The sequence below is a fragment of the Seriola aureovittata genome, chromosome 12 (assembly GCF_021018895.1).
Source record: "Seriola aureovittata isolate HTS-2021-v1 ecotype China chromosome 12, ASM2101889v1, whole genome shotgun sequence".
Lineage (NCBI taxonomy): Eukaryota > Metazoa > Chordata > Actinopteri > Carangiformes > Carangidae > Seriola > Seriola aureovittata.
In genome coordinates, this window is record NC_079375.1 from 20229492 (window position 1) to 20250628 (window position 21137).

The 21137-nt window shown below is 39.4% G+C and overlaps 1 protein-coding gene and 1 long non-coding RNA gene across 2 annotated transcripts in view; one reads left to right on the forward strand and one right to left on the reverse strand.

Annotated features, from left to right (window-relative positions):
- The window catches only part of LOC130179030 (uncharacterized), a 72573-nt gene that overhangs the window by 28266 nt on the left and 23170 nt on the right, over positions 1 to 21137 (reverse strand). Inside the window, exon 2 of the long non-coding RNA XR_008829221.1 lies at positions 428 to 552. This is a non-coding gene — a long non-coding RNA (uncharacterized LOC130179030). The remainder of the gene's footprint in view (positions 1 to 427; positions 553 to 21137) is intronic.
- On the forward strand, positions 18843 to 20386 carry rgs5b (regulator of G protein signaling 5b). Its single transcript, XM_056391737.1, has 5 exons — positions 18843 to 18923; positions 19037 to 19114; positions 19218 to 19279; positions 19379 to 19542; positions 19648 to 20386. Exons 1-5 carry the CDS (start codon positions 18880 to 18882, stop codon positions 19825 to 19827), a joined length of 528 nt encoding a protein of 175 aa, XP_056247712.1. The 5' UTR covers positions 18843 to 18879; the 3' UTR covers positions 19828 to 20386.

Below are 21137 nucleotides of genomic sequence, written 5' to 3' on the forward strand. Positions count from 1 at the left end.
TTTTTACACTGCATTCCCTCATTATATTTCCTGACCGACTCTTCAACAGATCTAAGTTGGCTTTCCTCTGTAGATTTTTGTGATGAAGGGCTATACTGTATAAATAAATCTGGCTTCCAGCAAACATCCAAACTAGCTGAATGGCTGCTGCTCAGCTCATATAATTTGTAACTGTTCAATATACAATATTTAACTTGGCCCATCGCCATTGGCTTCTGTAGAGAAAGGACCATTATAAATAAGTACGCCAGGTATTGAAGAATGGTGAGACTCCACAATAGACGGAATACCTTTGAAAATAATAGAGAGTGAAAGTATGAAGTATTTACTTCGTTCTGTGTCTGTAGCATATTTTGTTGCCATTTTGACAATATGACAGATACTGAAAACAAATTACAGGGAAAAGGGCTCAGGAATGAGAATGTACCCGATGTGGTAGAACCTGACGTTGTTACACCGTTAGTCATCCTGATCGACTGTCTGACAGAGTTGATAACCAGTCTCCTCTCCTATCTGTCACTGGCCATCCTCCTCATGTGGCCCACTCGTCTCCTGGCAGGAAAGGAATGAAGAGAAGAGAAGAGAAGAGAAGAGAAGAGAAGAGAAGAGAAGAGAAAAACAGGATGAAAGAAGACATCTACTGAGTCTATTTCACGGATCGTAAAGCATCAAAGACATGCAGGATGACAATGACAGGTCGGACTAGACACATCGTCCTCATAACTCCTCCAGAAGATGATGGAGAAAATTAAGGATGATATCCTAAATTCTGTGGCCCGGGTATCCCACATGAAGTATTGAAAGAGATGAATGAAAGTCAATGGAAAAAATGTGTTTTGTGGAGTGATGGACTGAGTGAATGTTGAGAATGAATCGCACTGAACTTGCCTGTTAGCATGGCTCAAACATTTGCAGTTTTTCTTACACATTTCTTACTGGTGGCTGCTGAGCAGTACCCTGATAATCAGACTGAACTTCCATTTCATTTCACTTAGAAATGGAAATGTGGGCAGCAATCCAAGCTGAAAGAATATCACAACTACTGAAAATGAAGAATAAAAAAAAAAGAAGATTAAGGAAATGATTAAAATGATTGTAACATTACACAACAAAACAACAACAAATCAAACTACACAAAACTAAGACCAGCACCCTGATCAAACTTTATTCATCTGTGCTAGCAAACACTTTAGCAAACAGTTACCTATTTACACAGCCGGCAAAATTAGCATTAGCATTAGCATTCACCTGGTCGTGTTTCTGACAACCTGCCAACTGTAACCATAATATTCTATCTGTTATTCGCTCTGTTTTGCTCTCCGCCAACTCCTGAGGTAAATATCAGATGCTAAATGCTCCACTATCTTCGCAAGCTAGCCACTAACATGATCTGCCATTTGTTGCTGGGTCGGTAGCGAACAGCGTCTAACAGAGACTGAATCAAAACATTAACGTTACCGGCCGTAAAACTAAAACTGAGGGGAAGTGCAGAATGGGGGTAATAATTCTCTGTGGTTGTGACACTACAAGTGAATCTTCACACTGTACATTTCCATTTAATCCACTGTTAATATAAAATATTGACTACAGCAGCTTTAACCAAAATAACTGCATCTAACTAAAATCCCAACAGCTACCAAACAGGTCTCATGGCAGCTTTCCGGTTATTAACTTTTCATGACACAATAGTATAAATAAATAAGTAGGATACAAGTGGGATACAATTTGAGGATTTGGTCAAAGGTTGTTGGAAACATTCCTGGAAATTATGTCCCAATCTGAATTTATTTCAGTTGAGTTTTTGTCCAAGCACAATTTTTAAATTACAAGCCTCCTGCGTGGATCTCCAGCAGAGCTTTGAGACACTCCCGGGAAGTTATATAAACTGCTCCCTGTAGGTTTGTCGGTTTGTTTGTTTCTTCACTCCAAACCATGACTGACAGCTAAACAAAGAGACAAGCACTGTAGGTTAAAATAAGTATTCATTTATTTAGTATTCCCACCTTTATGCTTTAATTTATGTGGAAGTAATGATGACGTTATTTAAAAATTATTTGTTTAATGCTGATGATTTGAAATGTGCGATATTTCCTTTTACTGAGTAGAAAAATACATAACGTCTCTGTGTTTTGAGACCTCCTGATTTACAAATGAAACAACGCTAATAGATTTAATGACCATAAAATGCTCTTCTGTGTATAGACAATTACATTTTCAATCTCTTCCAGTAAAATCCTGATGGACCTGCACATCCTTCACATGTAGGAATGTGGAGTTCATGCTGCTGAGGACTGACGTGAATGTTCACTAATGCATACTATTTTAATCAACGGCAATGACTGGCTATTATGATTAACCTGCATATCACCTTTACACATCACATAAGGAAATGGTCCTTATCTATGTATCATGGTCATGAGAGGTATTTTCGAAATGACCCCGGTCTCATAAGACGTGTTATCCTCTATTAGCGAGATGTTATTCTTAATTAAACATGATTAGCACGGGCTAAGTCTTCATTTCTGTCTTGATAAGCCATAAGAGCTCTCGTGAGAGCTAACATGCAGTGTGGGGGGATTACGATCAGCTTTAAGCTCTGCTTCGCTCTCGCTGCCCTTGCTCGTCCTCAGCAGTCTGTCCTTAGCGGGCTGAGACGCCCCAGTGAGTTGAAGGAACATGCATTTATATCACCACTGTGGTCGTTAAAGCTCTCCAGAGTTTTCATCTCAGTCCACTCTCAGAAACTGACATTTTAAGCTGCATTGCAATTAACTGGCTCACATTTGGGTTGGCCCTCCAAGAGGACCGCTACCATATGCTAATTTGGCAACTGAAGGCTCGGTGAATTACTTAAGGGGGTGAACTATATGTAAGTTTTATTACTGCTATGGCAGATGGTTAATGACCCTCAACAATGATAAAATATTTTATAATGATCAAACTCGAAGAACTCCAAGCAGGAGTGCTGCAAAATGGGTAGAAGGGGACAAATAATTTAACAGCCCTCTGTCTGTATAGAGCTCAGAAACATTTTAAATACATCATGAAGACAAAATTGCAGAGGCTACAAAGGCCCTCATGTCACATGTTTCACCGTGGCCTGAAAATCCAATCAGTGCTGCAGACAGACAGGAATGTTTTAATATTGAAAGTAGTCTCCATGTTTCTTAAAATATTCAATATTCCTAATTAAAATGGTCCATTGTGTGCGCTGAAAATATACAAAGGTCCCAGAACAACAGCACAGTCATGTGCACCTGCTCCAGCATTAAACATGACTTTAATGTGAGAAATGAAAGATAAAAGCCTTTTAGTCAAGTCTTCACAAACTGATGTATCTTACACTAAAACAATGTGATCTATGAACCTTTTGTTATCGTAAGTGCTGCACTCGAAGCATAAATTCATTTTTGCTACGTAAATATGATAACACAGTATTAGTTTTATTCTTAATGTCAGCTGGTGAAAAAGACTTCTTTGTCATAGCTAATGGTCCTACAAGTGCACAGTGCTCCAAATAGCTCTCTCTTACTGAGAAGACTATCAAAATCTCTTTGGAAGGTAGACACATCACTTGAATGGCTTTCATCTCCATTTATGAAATTACCCTTTTAGCTTAAGTGCTCTGATGAATTTGCTCAAAACTGAACATATTCAAGATGAATTTTTACTTTTCCTTCCTTCCATGATAACCACTTGGATTTCTGCCTTGTATGATAGTTTAAAATCATTAAAATTAGAGACATGAGCAATGCTGTGAGCATGTTGTAAACAGTCACACTCTGCAGAGAACAGAATAACCATTGATGTCATATAGGGGCGAGAACTTTGTCTTTGTATCACCAATTAACATTACAGTATTACTGTATCATTACACTATTGTCTGGACATCCTCAAAAATGGCACTTAAAATTGTATTGTCTCATTTCTCACATATATTTGTGTTATTCTGCTTCTGGCATGCTGGCAGTGTGAGTAAGGCTGAATCACTCGGGCAGTAGTGTTATTTTGTCCAGACTGAAATACGTCAAAAATTATTTGATAGACTGCCATAAAAATTTTAAAGCCTATTGAGAGCTATCAAATATGCTAATTAGCAAGTGTTAGCCTGATAACACTCTAAATCAAGGTAAACAAGGTAAACATTATTCTATACCAGCTAAATAGCAACATGAGAGCATTGTGAGTATGTTAGCATGTTGATGTTAGCATTTAGCTCACAGAGCTGCTAGCATCACTGTAGACACTTAATCTTGTACTCCCAACAGTCCAAACTCCAGGTCAGATATATAGAGGCTCATAAGCACTACCAAAGAAGTAATATGAAGCTGTGAACATAAAGTATTGCCTTAGAAGTTTTGAAAATATACCCCAGTTTCTTTATATTTCTCATTGCTTCAGAATCACAATCATTGGTAATGGGTGTGCCAAGATAATGTGATTCCAAAAGATTTATAACAATCAAACAGTGGATTGGCCGAGGAGATTGAGCCATTTCACAGACCAGGGAATAGACATCACTATTGCCTTAACTGCAGCCCCTATTTCCACTTCTCATTGCAAGAGAGAATACTGATTCAAGCCATCATCTTCAGACAGGTGCTCTTATAGCCATCATCCATTCCCATTAGGCCTCAATCACACCCACTGATCCCAGTATACAAAATAAGTCTAGAAGAAAGCTACCTTATAGTAGAGATGTATTAAAGTTACCTGACTGAAATGTATTCATACAAGAAAATTGCTCATGCTGGTGTAGTATCCACCTTGGCTTTTTGTTCAAGCACTTTGAGAGGGAAGAGAAACGGCAGAGACACAGCCGAAGTGATTGGATTTATTTAAAGCTAAACGCTGGCACACATGGTAAAATATGCTTACACATGCACATCTGCGCCCAGTGGATAACACATGAAAGCATTATAAACATTTTATCTGTTGTCTGCTATGGAAATACGCAAGATAATGTGGCCCTTTGGGGGAAGATGCAAGACAAACGCAATACAAAGTATCCAGGGGTTTCTGCAGAGTAAGAAAATTGATCGGGAAAACAAAAACAGCATTCTCTTGCTTGTTTCTATTCATCTCTCATATCTGCAGAAAATGGTTTGTGTATTAAAATTAAGTCACATCCATTGGCTTGCAGGCATTCGTACTCACACAATCCTATTATATATGACACAAAGCGTGCTAAGTGTGTCTAAGGTCTTGCATTTAATGGTTCATTTGTGCTTGGTACCCAGTGTCGCTTTACTATGTGTAGTTCACACCAACCCTTTGTTGGGATTGAATGGAATTTGCTTCCCAAGTCTTCACATATAAATGACAAACAATACACTCAACAGAAAATCAGAGCTTTGTTTCTTCTCTTCAGCAGTCCTTTTTCATTCCCTCTCGAACCTTGAAAGACTGAATGCAGGGGACAGATTGTCGTCATTTAAATGGTACGTTAATTGTGGGGGGTGCAGAGCTGTCAGGATGTGACAAGGATTAGTCTGCACGCAGAGATGTGACTGTGCTGCCATCTGCTGGGTAAACTCTAAAGTGCTCAAGTATATGTGTATAAGAAAAACATATCAGTGAGGCTTCAAAGGCAATAATTTAGATAGATAGATAGATAGATAGATAGATAGATAGATAGATAGATAGATAGATAGATAGATAGATAGATAGATAGCAATTTTTGTCAGTGGTATCCAGGATGAACACAAGAGTGAGCAGTGGGACCACTTGGCCATTTGTCATCACGGCTGTGAGAGTATCTCTACCGCCATCGGACGTCATCTGCCATGAGAAAAAACCGCGGTGTGTGGCGTGCGGTGCTTCTGAGTCACTAATGTCTTGCAGTGTGTGGCAAGATTTCATTAGAATTGGCCATTGGGTAAAACTTTAGAGTTATAGTCCCAAAGAAGGTGAGACCAGGAGAGGCACGTGTTTGACTTTTATTCACCTCAAAACCTAGAAATCATCTAAGGAGACATTTGAGAATTATCTCCACAGAGCGGTCTCGTGTTTGGAAGCCCAGGCAGCCTTTGATTTGAGCTTTGGACCAAAAGATACCAAAAGGTATCATCAGATTTTTAATTTGCTTTCATGTTTTGATGTGTCACCTGCTGAGGACATGGCTTTGTTTGTACAAGGATGGTATTTGGGGAAATGGTGCACACCTGCCTTATCTCCCTCAGTAGGAGGAGGACATGTTTCTTTGTTGCATCTTCACTTTGTGACTAACGTCGATACTATATATGTCAGGTGCATCTTTGAGCCTCGGTTCATTTGCAGTATGTCATTTGCTCACAGAGGTCATTCATACACTAGAGCCGCAGTGGTTTCAGGAGGCATGTTGCCAAGAATGCTCTCGTCTCACAGGGGAAAGTTGGGGAAAGAGTTCAGAGCTCGTTGCTGAAACCGGATGTGATTTCAACAATGCGCGATCTTCTAGGTTGAAACATTACTAATCATAGTGACAAATATTGAGTTTCACCAAGTGATGTTTCCCACACATGACTGCAGCTTGCAGTCAGATACCAGGGGATCCACCAAGCCTGGAATGTGGCAACATGGGAAGTTTGTTGATCATCGCTGTCTCATTCACTCTCAGTCAGATGATGAAAACCCCCCAAACAGACATGCTGTCAGTCGCTAAAAGCTTTAATAGGCCTAATATGAAATTTATAACTACCATAAAAGCCATTATATATAAAGAAGAAGAAAGCTATATTTTATTATCCCATCATTGGTGTTTTGGGAAACTCAAGGTCAAATTCAGAACCACATTAACCCTTTAATGCTCAGGTTTTTTTGTTTTTTTTTCTTTGGCCACTTACAACAAAAACAAAATTCACCGCACAATTTTTAAATTTCGAGCCTCTACCAAATAGTTTTAGGAGATGTAAATTTACATTAAAAATTTTTAAGATTGCAGTAAAATAAAAGATATTTTCTCTTTTTTTATGGACAACGTCAATGACTAAAGGTCAATAAATTAAACATTTTACATACGATATGATCATGAAAAACCTTAAGGTCATATGAAAAATAAAAAAAAAAACAAAGTCAAATAATCTACAGTTCAGTCTTTGTGGGACCAGATCAGAGTCAGCTGATGTTTTGGTGACACAGTTTTTTGGGCAGCTGATCCATTCCTTGTAGGTTTATACAAACCATTGCCGACAAAAAACTGAGTATTTCACGTCCGTGTGGACGCAGACAGTGAGTCAACGTTCACAATCGTCAATGTGCTTAAATTAGTCTTTGTTGATATTACCAGTACCAGCAGTATGACGCTGGATTTACCTGATTAATGACTGTGTTTATATATTATACAATGGAAAAGCAACAGAATTATTATATTGACAACAGACATTGGAACGTATTGTATTCCATGGCAATATTCAATGTTTTCCAACAGTACAATCATTACCGTTCACAGACATCCCTAACGATTGGTTGAGCAGGTTTAACTCATTATATATTAGATAACATTTATAACTCTGTTCCTGCTGAAGCCATCTGAAACTATTTATTAAAAAGAATATTTATGGCAAAAACAGGACGGACACACATCAGAGAGATTTTTCTGCTGCTACCCTCCTGGAATGAAATCACCACCTCTCGGAAGTTCAGGTTTCGTTAAGTACAATTCATTTTCCAACAAGCAATTCAAAATTTGCTCAACAAAACATTAGATCACTCATTATACTACGTCTTTTCTTCCTGTATTTTAGTCATTTTGAACAGAAACTTTACCTCTTTACCTGTGCCAGTGACTCACTGCAGCTTTAGACACTCAGCAGTGCTGTGTCTGCCGAGTGTCAGTGTCAGCAGCTCTAAGGAAGCTGAGCACTGGTTGCTATGTGGGTGGACGTTACACGCTGGCATTCAACAGCCTTGAGCAGGTTTTAAAGCATTTAAAGCGACTGTTGTACAGTGCGGCGCTGTGGCTTCCCACACCTCTAATAGAAGATGGCGTACTGTGAAACCGTCATTATGCTCACTTAGTAAGCTACCTTTTCCGCCACCTCCACTCTTAATGTGAAACACATTGTTTTGTGTCAGAGATTTGGAAAAGGTTTCTCTGCAAGCACAGCCATAAAAGGATTACTTTAGGTTAAACCTTTTAACACAAGTGGGAGTATCTCAGAGACAATCCAAAAAGATGGAGGCGAAACGGGCGCATTTATCATTTTAATTACTTGCTTAATGTAATGTATGGTAATTGAAAGGGGCATTGAGTAATCCATGATCTTTATCAGCATTTGTAACCACATCTCTGCAGTTTCTCTGTAAAGAGAAGCAGCTGAAAATGTGCACAGGTGGGAACTTTACCCGTCTTAAAATTCTGGTTGGTGAGTGATGCTGCTGATATTGATCTACAATTTATCAACCATCACAGATCCACTGAACTGGAGACCAGCGGTTATCAAAGGGGGTCCGGGGACCACCCAGGGTTCCAAAGACAGAATGTATGATTATTTTGGTCATGGGTTTCAAACACTTTCTGTAATAAAACATCTAAAAGTAAAACTCTTATCAGATGGGGGTCCATGATGTAAGTGGTGTCAGTTCAGGGGTCCTTGATGTGAAAAAGCTTGAGAGCTACTGCTGTAGACTTTCATTATTATTATTATTATTATTATTATTATTATAGTAAACCAATATTTTCATTATTTATGATTCACCTGAAACACTTTTATAATATATATATATATATATATATAACATAGAAACAAATGCTAGAATTACATTGAGCACAAGGACAACGCAGCCCACAAATCATCAGGATGTAAAATCTCACTCTGGCACGCTCACATACTGTAGCTAACGCGCTGCAGTGTACGATGTAGACTCCGCAGGTACCGTGTGTGTCTGTGTCTTCCCACAACATTTTCACTCAAAATTTCACTGGGTCCCTAAAAGTAATCATCGTTTAAATCTACGTATCGAGAGCAACACCACTGTTGTTTTCAGACGGCTGGACCTTGAGTGGAGATGAACACACCAAAACAGAAAGAAAACACTGTGTTGATTCAAGTCTGTGTATTTACTGCTGCATGCACATTGTTCCATGTTATAATGTGCTTCTCAGTCACAGAGGAATTCGCCAATGTCCACTCCCACCCATGAAGGGATTCGGTCAAACTCCTGTTTAACCTTATATTGACATCAGACTACTCTGTTCGTCTTCAGCACCAGACACTAAATTTAACAGCAGTAAAGCTGCCGTTCACTGTAAGTTTACCGTAATGCTGCTGTGATTACATTGTCTCCGCTTATTTTAGGTTATATGTGGAAAGTGATACATACATTCTTCTTCATGTGTATGTATTGCTAAGAACATCCGGCCCTTGGAAGCAGGAACAGGAAGTGACTTGCTCTCTTCCCGACATTGGTCGGATTCTTCAACATAAAGTGAAAAGGAGGGGAGGCCCGAGAGTTTTGACAGATTTACTGCGGCAGAAGAAAAAAATCAGTCTTTTGCTCACAACACAGATGTGTCAAGAGTTTTACAGTGAAGTGTACGAAAAGCTACTTACAGTCAACAGAGCTGCTGAAGTCTTTTGGCAACCCCAGAGCTCAACCAAGCAGACAGTGAAATGTGGCGACTTCAACTTTAATCTGCAGCCAGTGTAGAAAGGAGCATATAAAGGTCAGATTTTATTACTTTTGCTGTCGGCTCAGCTTGAATTCCCTCGATATTCTGCAGCCAAATACTGATAAGCTCCAATCGCATACAGCAGGAGGTGTCTGGAGTTTTGTTTTATTTATTTCCATTTTTCATTTACTCTCTGCAGAGCACCTTATGGAGGTGTATTTAGGTGAACCTGTCCATGTGTAACAACATGTGCTTTTTTCTTTCTCCAGTCCATTATAGTTTCACAACACTTCCGTCCCCTTTTTGTTACTTCAGGTTCGCCAGTTAGTCAGTTAGTGACGCTAATTAGATACCAGCTTGTTGCCGTCCAGCTCGGTGTTGCATAGCAATGAGAAGGATCTAACACTCTTCGCAGCCTTTGCAACGCTCACAGCTCAGATTTGTGTTTGGGGCTGAAGAAACAATCATCCTGCACATCAATTCTCTCTGAACTTCTCCTGGACTCCCTGCAGCACAGAGGCAAGCTGTTGTAGATGCAGTCTGACTGAGACGCTCCAACATACACAATCTGCCTAACAGCCAATCTCATGTCTATTCATCCATTCTATTTATTTTCCATGAGATCTGAGCTATTCCCTGTGCGGTGCACGCAGGGATCACTCGTGGAGCAAAGCTCGTACGCTACGTCACATGGAGGGAGGGGGTAAAGTTATGGATCTCGATGGGATTACAGGCAGAAGCCCCGTGATTACAAAGAATTAAAAATAAATCAATGCACTCTGCACATCCAGTTTGTAATTTTGTATTTTTCAACTTTAACTTGCTCTTTCTGCTTAGTGTACAGTCGGTCTAAAGAGACTACGAATGCAGATTTAGCAGCAAATCTAGTATTCAGGCAGAGGTTTTTTTTTTTTTTTACTTCCTCATCTCTTGAAAATTAAATGCTTGCTCAACTATCTAAACAATCCACACAAAGCTGATTGGAGCTTGGAGCAATGCTGCATTCACACGCCCTTATTGCAACTTGGAATTGGAGCGCATTGTTCCAAGGTGGTGAGCCCTGGTGCTAACTCTGTGGTCACGCCAGATAAACAGTCTAAATGACCTACTGTTGTATAGCTCTAAAATGAGATGGATGGATTATATGGGAGATAGTGGGAGACGTCATCTGTGTCTGAAATTCCTGATATCTCCAACAACAAATAACACACTGTAAACTGGTGAACGCTTTTTCAACATGGCAGACCACAGGTATACGGTTTAAACCAGTGGTTCCCAACCTGAAGGTACTGCTAGTCGGCTGAATTTTGGTTGAGAAATGTCATAATAAAAATCTAAAATGAAAAGTTTTGTTTAAACTGAATGTTTAAAAACTCCTTCCATTATTCTTTTTCTTGTATTAAATCACTGTTTGTGTGATAAGCCACTGTAGAGCTTCCAACATGTTTCCCTGCTTTCAGTCCAGTCCTGAGTGCTCAGTCTTTACCATTAAAATAAAAGGTGCTCTGAGAGAAGCAGGAAGCTATATTTGGCCTTTTTATGTGGTCGGATGTGGACCGTCAACATTTTTGATTTTCAAGTAGGTCATGAGTAAGAAACCACTGGCTCAAATTACATGATGTCAAAGTGGCATTTTAACCTAGTGTGCTGAAAAGAAGGAAATCCACAGTGTGTACCATGTCCTCCTTTCTCCTGAGAAAGATCCCTGGTTTCCAGCTCTGACTTGTAGCTACACTGGTCGGGTGGAGGTAGAGATGGTTATGTAAGTCAGAGTCTGTTGTTCAGCCCTGACTTCAGCCCCAGCTGTGTTTTGTGTTTGGTGCTAACTAGCGAATGTTAGCATGCTAACATGCTAAACTAAGACGGTAAGCATTATAGCCTTCCTGGTAAACATCAGTCAGCACCGTCGACGAGCATGCAAACGTAGCATTTAGCTCGAAGCACCGCGGCCAAAGCACTACGTCGCTTAATGATCCACATTCACAGTTCATTACTGAGAAGAGCTCAGCCAGGTTTTCCACACTCGAGTGTTGCCAAGCAGGCAGAGCTCTCAACAGATGCATCTGCCCAGATACTTTCAACAGGCCTGTCCCAGAATAATCTCCACATGGCCCCCAAAACGCCCCAGTGCTTTAAAGCAAAGACAAACATTTTACCTCTTTACTTTGTTGTAACAGCAAACTGTTTGGCTGGACGTGCTGTTGTTGCTGTTTTTATAATCCAACATATTCATTTTACTTCCTTGTCTGCTGTATGTGTGTAACTGCACTGTTTATGTAAAGTGGCGAAATATTTATGACTCAGGCAACATTTATTCCACTCACTCATCAATCTTTTGTGATGTTGCTGTTTGATCTGCTATTGCTTTATAGTTCGCTTAAGGTTTATATTGTTTATCAACCTGCTCCTGTCCTTTGTTTCTTGAAAAGAACATGTTGACATGTTGTCAAACCCGTTGTTTTGTGTGACTAAATTTAATAAATGTCATAATCAATATGGAAAAGACACCAGTGCCCTCATCACACTTATGTGACATTTCTGTCTGCTTTCTGGCACCTCATTAACCCTCTGTTCCCAGTCACCCTACTGTATCACAAAGCAGCTATATTTCAGAATAAGAGAAGGCACATTAGTGTTATATAGTGTCCCTGATTGTTTCCCATAAAACAGCGCTCTCTTGCCTGCTGCGGGATTTCTGGTAATGTACCCAATTAGCTGTGTCTACCAATGTCCTGCTGGTGCATTGCTAGCCTTGCTGCGGGCATATTTGTTTTGGGGCTAGCGAGTGCAATTTTATTAGCCTCCTGCAGAGTATTTTTTCTGTAATTATTCCAAGAAGACAGAGAAGCTCTAAATGTCTTACCAAACGTGTTCACAGTGCGCAGTTCCAACTGAGCTAACCAACGTGATTTCAGTACGAATCTGTCAACACGTTATGTTTTTCTTCTCCAGATTACAAGAACAAACTCATGCAGCTTGATACCAGATGGGTGAAAAATACCTCATGCGTGTATTTATAAAAGCCAGTGTGTCAGAATTAAAAATACATTCAGCTTTAGTAGCTGGCAGGTACAGAAAGCTCCTGAGACAGATGGGTGTATCCAGAAGCACTGGACACACTGGCTGTTCTTTTTCATGCGCAGTCATTGATATTCTGCTGAAGCTGGGGCTCGTTAACATTGATTTGTCATCCTTGCTGCTGCATCTCCAGATGTTCAATGGCCAGTTGACATTTGGTTATACAGAGATAGGATCATGTGCACCACTGGTGACTACTGGCGGGCGCTTCTTACTTGGGATGCATTAGGTAAGCGTCCACCTGCTCTGTCAGATAGATAGCTGAGTGAATATGCAGATCGTGGCTTCTCTGTGCACTGCCAGGTGGTGCCACTCGAACTGTATCTTCAGCCTGAATATTACACAATGTAAATAGATGCTGTCCACAGCCAGAGATGAGCCAATAAACGCCTAGTGTTTTTGCTTCCTGCTCTTTGTTTGGTCTCTGAATCCTGCTGCTTACAAGCTCAAGACATAACATCTAAACATTTGAGCTTCAGTAGCAGCAAAGAGGGAGGAGGAGAAGTAGTGACAAAGGAGAAAGCAGTGCTTCTGGAAGTCTTCCAGACACAGGCTGGGGTCACATCATCTGGGAAATGGATGGACTATCTGGGAATTCCACGCTGCTCTGTACTTCCCGCATGCAAAAACCCTTCCAGAAACCGTAGCCAGGACTTTGGACGAAAATCATCACAGGGGCAGGAAGCGGAGTCAGTCCCCAGTGAATCAAGATAGCGACTATTACAACAGTGTTTTGATGTTAAAATTAACAAGAACCATGAGACATTTATCAACATGAATTAAGTATGCAGTAGGGACTTTGAGGGGGAAAAAAAGATCAGTCTTCACTGAATATCTTTGTTTTGTCATTTTTAATCTGAGTGAATCAAGATAAATATGACACGTTTTGGCTGGATCCAGTAGATTAAATACATCTGTCCGCTCTGTGCAGGAAAACATCAACTACAAGCTTTCAAAGTTCAGTAAAGAGGAAAGGGCTTAAACATATTTCTTTGTGCCAAAGCTTCAAACTGCATCTCTGCTGAACAGCTTCTGTCTCTTTCAGTACACTAAATATAAAGTGTACCGAGGATCTGCAACAATTCAAGTAAAAAAAAACATTGGAACAAAATACTCACACACATAAAACACTCGGGGGAAGCATGATAAACTGTAAAGGTTATAATCCCACTTTTGAAACTATCTATATTTTTTTTCAGCAATAGCTGTTTACATTTTCTTTCACCAGATTTACAGATGTCACCATGTGAGCCAACAACTCAACCAGGACTGAAGTCTTAGGGTTTTAACTAAAAGAGAAACTTGATGTTATTAACATATTAAAGATGATGTGGCTGACTTTCAAGCAAATACTTGACTATGAACACGTCTTCTCTTTCTAACTACTTGCTGTCTTTGTTTGTGTACCATTTGGTGCTGGGCAGGTAGTTTATGGATGTTTTTTTTTTTCTAGAGCTTTTCTGGTGGAAACCAGTCGTACCGTTCTTGTTATCCATTGTTAATATAAACATTTTCATTGTGGCCACTTAAATAGTTTGTGGAGTATCCACCTCTTCACTACTAATGCTAAAGGCTTTAAGTGAAGTATACTGTGTGTTTAACTGATAACGGAATACAAAATGTATTAAATTTATGAATACATTTGAAAACATAAAGAAAGTGTTATTTTAGTTTGCCGCTAAATTACAGTCTGTCTTACTGAGACACTATTTTCCTAATCTGAACTTGACCAAAACGTCCTGCATTATTCTGTTTGTCAGACAGAAAAGGACTTGAAAAATGTGCAAAATCATATTCTATTGTGCACTTTTCTTCATGGGGAAAAGATAGACATGTGTGGGCCAAAGCTGCTGACTGTAAGAGAAGAAAGGTGAGGAACAAGACGGGACCACACAATGAAATGTCAGCTTCATGTTGTTTATATGACCCAGTTTTTGGGCGAATGTTTATGACCTAAATGTTAATAACATTGAACAGTGTTATCACATTTTGGGCTGCAATTACTTCTTTGTACCATCTTCTATGAGCCTAAGAATAATGACAACACACATACAAGATGTACGATCGGTCTGTCTGCGTATCTATGTCATTGGACACATGAAGGACATGAGTACGCATCAGGATCCTATTCTGCTGTTAGATAACACGGACTGGTGATATAACGTCAATTATACCATTATATGTGTCACTGAAGGAGAACCACACACAGGCAGGAGATGTGTCGGTATAAAAGCAGCAACACAAAAGCTAATAGAGTCTGTAGGGCTCAGGGTTAGTGGGTAAGGCTTTAGAAAAAGTATGTCAGCAGCAATCATTTGTATACGTGAATATTATGGAGTAAGACAACAAGAGAACTATTTTAAAACAATTGTTAAAACATTTCAAAAGACGTATAAAACACATGAAAAGAAAAAAAGGTGACACTAAAATATTTTCAAAATAAACTTACTGTCATTGTTTTCCCTTGAAATTTCATTTGTCGTCACTAAAGCTCTGACATAACCTAAACACAGTCCTACCACAAGTCAAATTTTTTTGTCAGGAAAATCTTTTTCTTGATACAGTTGTGCAGGATTGCATCATCTAATCAGATCCAATAGGTCTGCACCTGAACTTTCCATCTACCAAACGGAAGAAAGACGTAAAAACATAAGAAACAAATGCTTTTGGCAAATATATTCCTAATTCCATTCAGCTTCAGCTATTCTTTTACAAAACTGCACAAAAAGAAAAATAAGAATATTATTCTTTTTGGGGTCATTTGTATGTTTTCTCTCCTGCCAAACGCGGTTTCTTGCCGGGGAGCAGGTGGCGACTGTAGCCTGACAAGAGCTTTGGCCATCGTTGTCTTTATAAAAACAAGAGGTTACAATACGCCCTCTGAGCAGCGCTACGTCGTCAGGGCAGATTGGAGGCTACAGTGAGTCGCTATGAGAAAGTTATGAGTCGGGACAGGGCTAGCTGGTTAGCGTGCTAACATCACTGGTGAGTAAACAGCTGTTAATGCTAACGTTAGCTACTTTATGTAGCAGTAGCAAAACTTACAAATAGCTCCTTTGAACTGACGCACTGCAACGATCATTTTTGGCTCGTATGAATGAAGGATTTACTGTAATATAAAGTCAGACTCGAGGCCACATTATCTACAGTAGATTTATAGTATTCAGTATATTCAATAAAGAAAGTTCTTAAACATCATTCGTATCTTCTGACTTCTGCCTAAACTGCACAATTTCTCTTAAAGCAGTTTGTATTGTCTTGAGGAAACGGCCGCTGCCGATCTGCTTTGGTAAGACTAAGCCAGCGCTTGACAGCATTATTTCATACAGAGTTTAGTTTGAATTGCAACACTGATTTTAATTCAGAGATGATCATAAGCAATGTTTCTGATACTCCGGTAAACACAGCGTGTTGACCAGATTCTGGACAGATGCTATCATTCTGTGTGCTATGTGAAATTTTGAAGCCAGAACTGTGTTTAAAAAAAAAAAAAAAAATGTATGTAAAATGTAATATACTTTAACTCTAGTTTAATTGACAAACAACTAATTTAATTATACATTTTTTTTAGAGTCTAACTTTAAATGTGGCTGCTTTTCCTATTTTAATGACAGCGTTATTCAGGTTGTATCCACTGCTTTTATTGCTTTAAATCAGCACACATTACAGATAGAGGGAATCCATTTGCACTTTTCTACTTGAAGCCAAATTAATGCCACTTCCTCGCAGTGCCAAAAATGCTGAATTAGCCTACTACAGAATCCGCACACACACACACACACACACACACACACACACACACACACACACACACACACACACACACACACACACACACACACACACACTCCTTCCATGTTAGGCCTATGAGAGTATGTTTGAAGAGACTGGGCAGCTCATTATTTTAGCCCAAAGTGACCTGCCGTTGACACCCAGAACAGTGTGTGGGACAAAGCAGCTAGTTAGAGGGAAAGTATTGTTCGGCGGCCGCAGCCGGAGGAAACTCGCTCAGACACTCTCAATGAGGCTGCTACCTTTCCATCCGGCTGCCTGATTGTTCCTTTCCTGTGCTTGTTCCTGTGAACTCTCTGAAAAATAACCTATTAGCAGAGTTTACTGTTAGCTGGCTCGCTGTCCAGTCTAAATTTGGATTTTTTTCCCGATTCGATAAACACTAGTTTTCTCCACCCTGGGGCTATTTATGGCCACAGTCATGCCTTGTCAGATTAAGACAGAGTGACCATCCCCACACATTGTGTAAGTGCTTCCTTATGACACATATCACACACATTTTGGTTAGAGTACTTGTGAGGACCTTCATTAAATCGACCATAACTGAGGCCCTCATTCCTTCCACTGAATAACATACTGAAGATAATGAATTAAGTAAATATGGGAGTTGTGAGCCCACAGGATAATTGGAAATAAAAGTTAGTCTTTATAATGTGTGAGCTGATTGAGGAAATCTAATGAATAGTTCTTGCTTTTTTTATTCTTTGTATTGGTTAATCATTTCCTGCTGTGCTTCATTTTGTTCTATTTTCATTTTTAATTCTGAGCCTTGAATTTTCTGTTCTCTGTTTTAATGTCCTCTGATGCACCCTTAAAAAAAGCATACTGGTATAATTCTGTACACCAGTAAAAAGTATTCACTATAAAGCAGTGCAATTGCAGTTAAACTAAAAAAACAGTTAGTAAGTTATTGTATTATCTCTAAAGCTATTAATACTCATTTATAGGACTGTGTGGCTTAATGACAGCATGAGGAAACAACTACACAACTGTCACCAGACTTAGATTCTTACTGATGCATGGAAATATGTGACACTACGTTTTTCCACCCACTGCAAACAAGTGTGAGGAGCATAAATAGAAATCTGTCATGTAAAATCACCACATGTTTTGACTCACTAAGTGTTGTGCTCATGTAAGTATTTGTAAAACACATAAACTATGGACTCAAATAATGAACAGAGGCTAATCTGCTGTGCCTCCTGTCAGTAGTTTTTCATGCCTCCATTAAAAAATGATAATCAGACTCCTTCATGGGACTGTGTGGGCGCGTAAACTCTGCGCTTGACTGACGTTCTTCTGACCTCTCTGTTAGTTTTGTTTGAGGGAAAGTTCACCCTTTATCATTACTATGGTTTGTGAAGTTTGATGAACTCGTATATTTTCAGTTTAATTTTTAAGGGAATTTTTCTTGTATTTGAGTATTTTCATTTTCTGCTACTTCTTTCTTCCAGTTGTAAAAATTGTATTTTGTAGTTCATTATATATAAATACATACATTATATTCTAACTGCTATAGTAACTAGTTAATATGGGGATTTAAAATTTCCTTAAACAATATATAATCAGCTTACAAAAAGTAAGTGTAAAGTATAAAAAGTTACATGTTAACGTATCAATAATAGTGATCCAATATCAATAATAACAATAACTGGCTACTCTCCACTATAAGTATTTATATTTTTATACTTGAAGTATATTTTGCTGATACTACCACTGTATTCTTACTTAACACAATGTTGCTGTTCAATGAAAACCATGGATCTAATTTTTTTATTCATTTAATTTTTTTCAGAGAAACAGAAAAATGACTCGTTACTTCATTGGTTGAGATAGTTCTCCGTACGTGAAGGACCCGATCATATTCCACATCTGCTTAATCACTCGTTTGGGTCATTTTGGAAATCACATACAAACAACCTGTTTAGTTATTTTCGTACGAGGGCTCGTTGACCCGAGTTGTGAGACTAAACTCAGCTTCTGTTAAAAGGCAGAGAGTGACAAGATGTCCTCACTTCAGGGGATTTTCTGTCCTTGTAAGTACTCAGATACAAGAACACACACACACACACACACACACACACACACACACACACACACACACACACACACACACAGGCTGATCACAAAGACATTTAAGATGTGTGAAGCAATTTAGTCACTGTGGAACTGTCACATATGTTTTTCAGCAGTCAGGAAGTAGTCTGGAGGAAAATCAGTGTCGAGGAGTCTCCTCATCCTCCCACACGTCTTATCTCATTGGCTGAGGGGCGTGATGTCACAGTGTGTACTACCCTATAAAAAAGGCCCTCTGCCACACAGACGGCAGACCAGCTGAGAGCTGACAACAAGGCAGACAGCTCTGTAACATACTTTACAAACACTTTCAAAACCTTTGGAAATATTCACATTTCACCATGTGCAGAGGACTCGAATCACTGCCCATCACCTGCCTGGAAAGGTGAGATCCACAAGATATTTTACTGTTTAGGAGGGAAAGTAATTATTCTTGCACTTGCTGAATTTTGAACGTTTAGTCTTTTTGTAACATTTTCTCCTTCTGTATCTTTGCAGGGCAAAGGAGCTGAAAGCTTTGTTTGGAAGTTTACTACAGAAGTCAGATCAATGCATCATCGGGCATTCAAAGAAAAGGTAAGGAAACATTCAAATTCTCTATTTAAGCCTGTCTATGAAATTTCAGTGGACAACAGCGATTCCTGGATCTTTTTCTGATGAGGTTTTTCTGTTGCTGCAGGTTTAACGTCAACGAGCCTCTGAAATGGAAGGAGTCGTTTGAGAAACTGCTGTCCAGCCAAAGTAAGTACAATCCTCCACATCACATTTAGGTTTTCAATCATTCCAGATGTTTTCAGATGACTACCAGATGTTAACCTACTCTCTTCCTCCTGTCTCCAGATGGACTGTGCCTGTTCAGAGCATTCCTCGTCTCAGAGTTCAGTGAGGAGAACATCGTCTTCTACTTGGCTTGTGAAGACTACCGCACAACTAAACCCTCAAAACTGGCCGCTAAGGCAAAGAAAATTTACGACGAGTTTATCGGAACTGATGCACCACGAGAGGTAAATATCAAATAATTAAAAGTGGACACATTAGGATGCTCTGTCACACTTATCTTGCTGTGAAGTGCTAATCATCAACTCTCTACCTCCTGTCTTCCTCTAAAGGTAAATCTAGACCATGTGACCAAGGCTATCACAAAGGAGAACATGAAGCATCCCAGCCAGTCCTGTTTCGACCTGGCCCAAGCCAAAATCTACACCTTGATGGAGAAGGACTGCTACCCTCGCTTCCTCAAATCCTCCACATACCTGGAGCTCAGCAGAAAGACCAAGGCAGGCGAATAGACTTTTCTTTTTAAAAACTTTCCTTGCGAGCAGCAGGCGTGATGACTTCACTCCTCAAAGGGACATAAGCTTAATGACGCCCAGCGGAGACTGGAAAAGGTTCAGAAGGAACAAATACCTCAGCCCAAGGAGTTTCACGCCGTTTTCATGTGGATGTTATTTTGGAGAGCGGAGGTCCCCACACTGATCAGAGTCCGAGCTGGAAGCTAAAGGACGCTGTGGCTGTGAAAAGAGACTGACACAGACTGAGCTGCAGGCGATGTCTGCCTCGGGAAGAGACACATGTACTGTATATACAGGGCTGCATGAACAGCAGCCGCAGTGGCATGAAGTGTAAAATGCAGAGAAGAAAAATGTTTCACACAACAAAACTACCACTGTGAGAGATGCTGAGTCTTCTCCGTAGCATTAACGTTTATTTATTCTTTATTTATTTATTAAAAAGTTAATTTTTTCTATGTGAATGTTGGTTGGTGAAAACTGATGTTTTTTATATATATATATATATATATATATATATATATATATATATATTATTGTTGCCTATGTGAATCTAAGTGCATTGAATAAAACATTGCCAATTTTCTGAGACAAAAGATTAGTGTTTTGTTCCATGGAAAATTCACTTGTAGGTGGATGTGGTTACTGAAGGCATGAAAAATGTAGGAGGAAGGGAGAAGAAGACTTGCTCATGTACACTGTTACAGTTGCTAAATAATCTGTGGCCTCAGTGGTTCCACTTCACAAGTAGGTGGCGAAGACTGGATGACTCTTTTTCTCTGGGCTGACAGTGAATGGAAGATATGAGGCGAGTCTGTGTGTGTGTGTGAATGTGTGTGAAAGTATGTCAGTTCTACTATTTTTATGAATGCGCCCACGAGAATCTGTTTTTGACCCATGGTGAGAGGTAAAAGTTGAGGTAATTTTTGGCGGTTTTCACTTCCCCAAGATTACAGTAGGTCTTTCATGTAGATAAAGAGACAACTTTTATAATGAATAATTACTTTATTAATCACCAGTGGGGAATCTAGTCGCCCATGTACAGTCACAAACAGGAAATACAAGTCAGACAGGGTTTAATACTAAAAATGTTCCGAGAGGACATTAGTGTATCTGAACCGCCTAGTAACTGAATTGAAAAATAAACAAATATATAGATACATAGGCTTCCATTAAATTGTTGAAATTTAAATAAATGTATACTCTTTCTTAAGCGAACATGGAAAATAATTCCTTAAAGGCATAGTTTGACATATTGGGAAATATGCTTATTAGTATAAAGACTGGTTCAGTCAAACAAGGTAGAATGT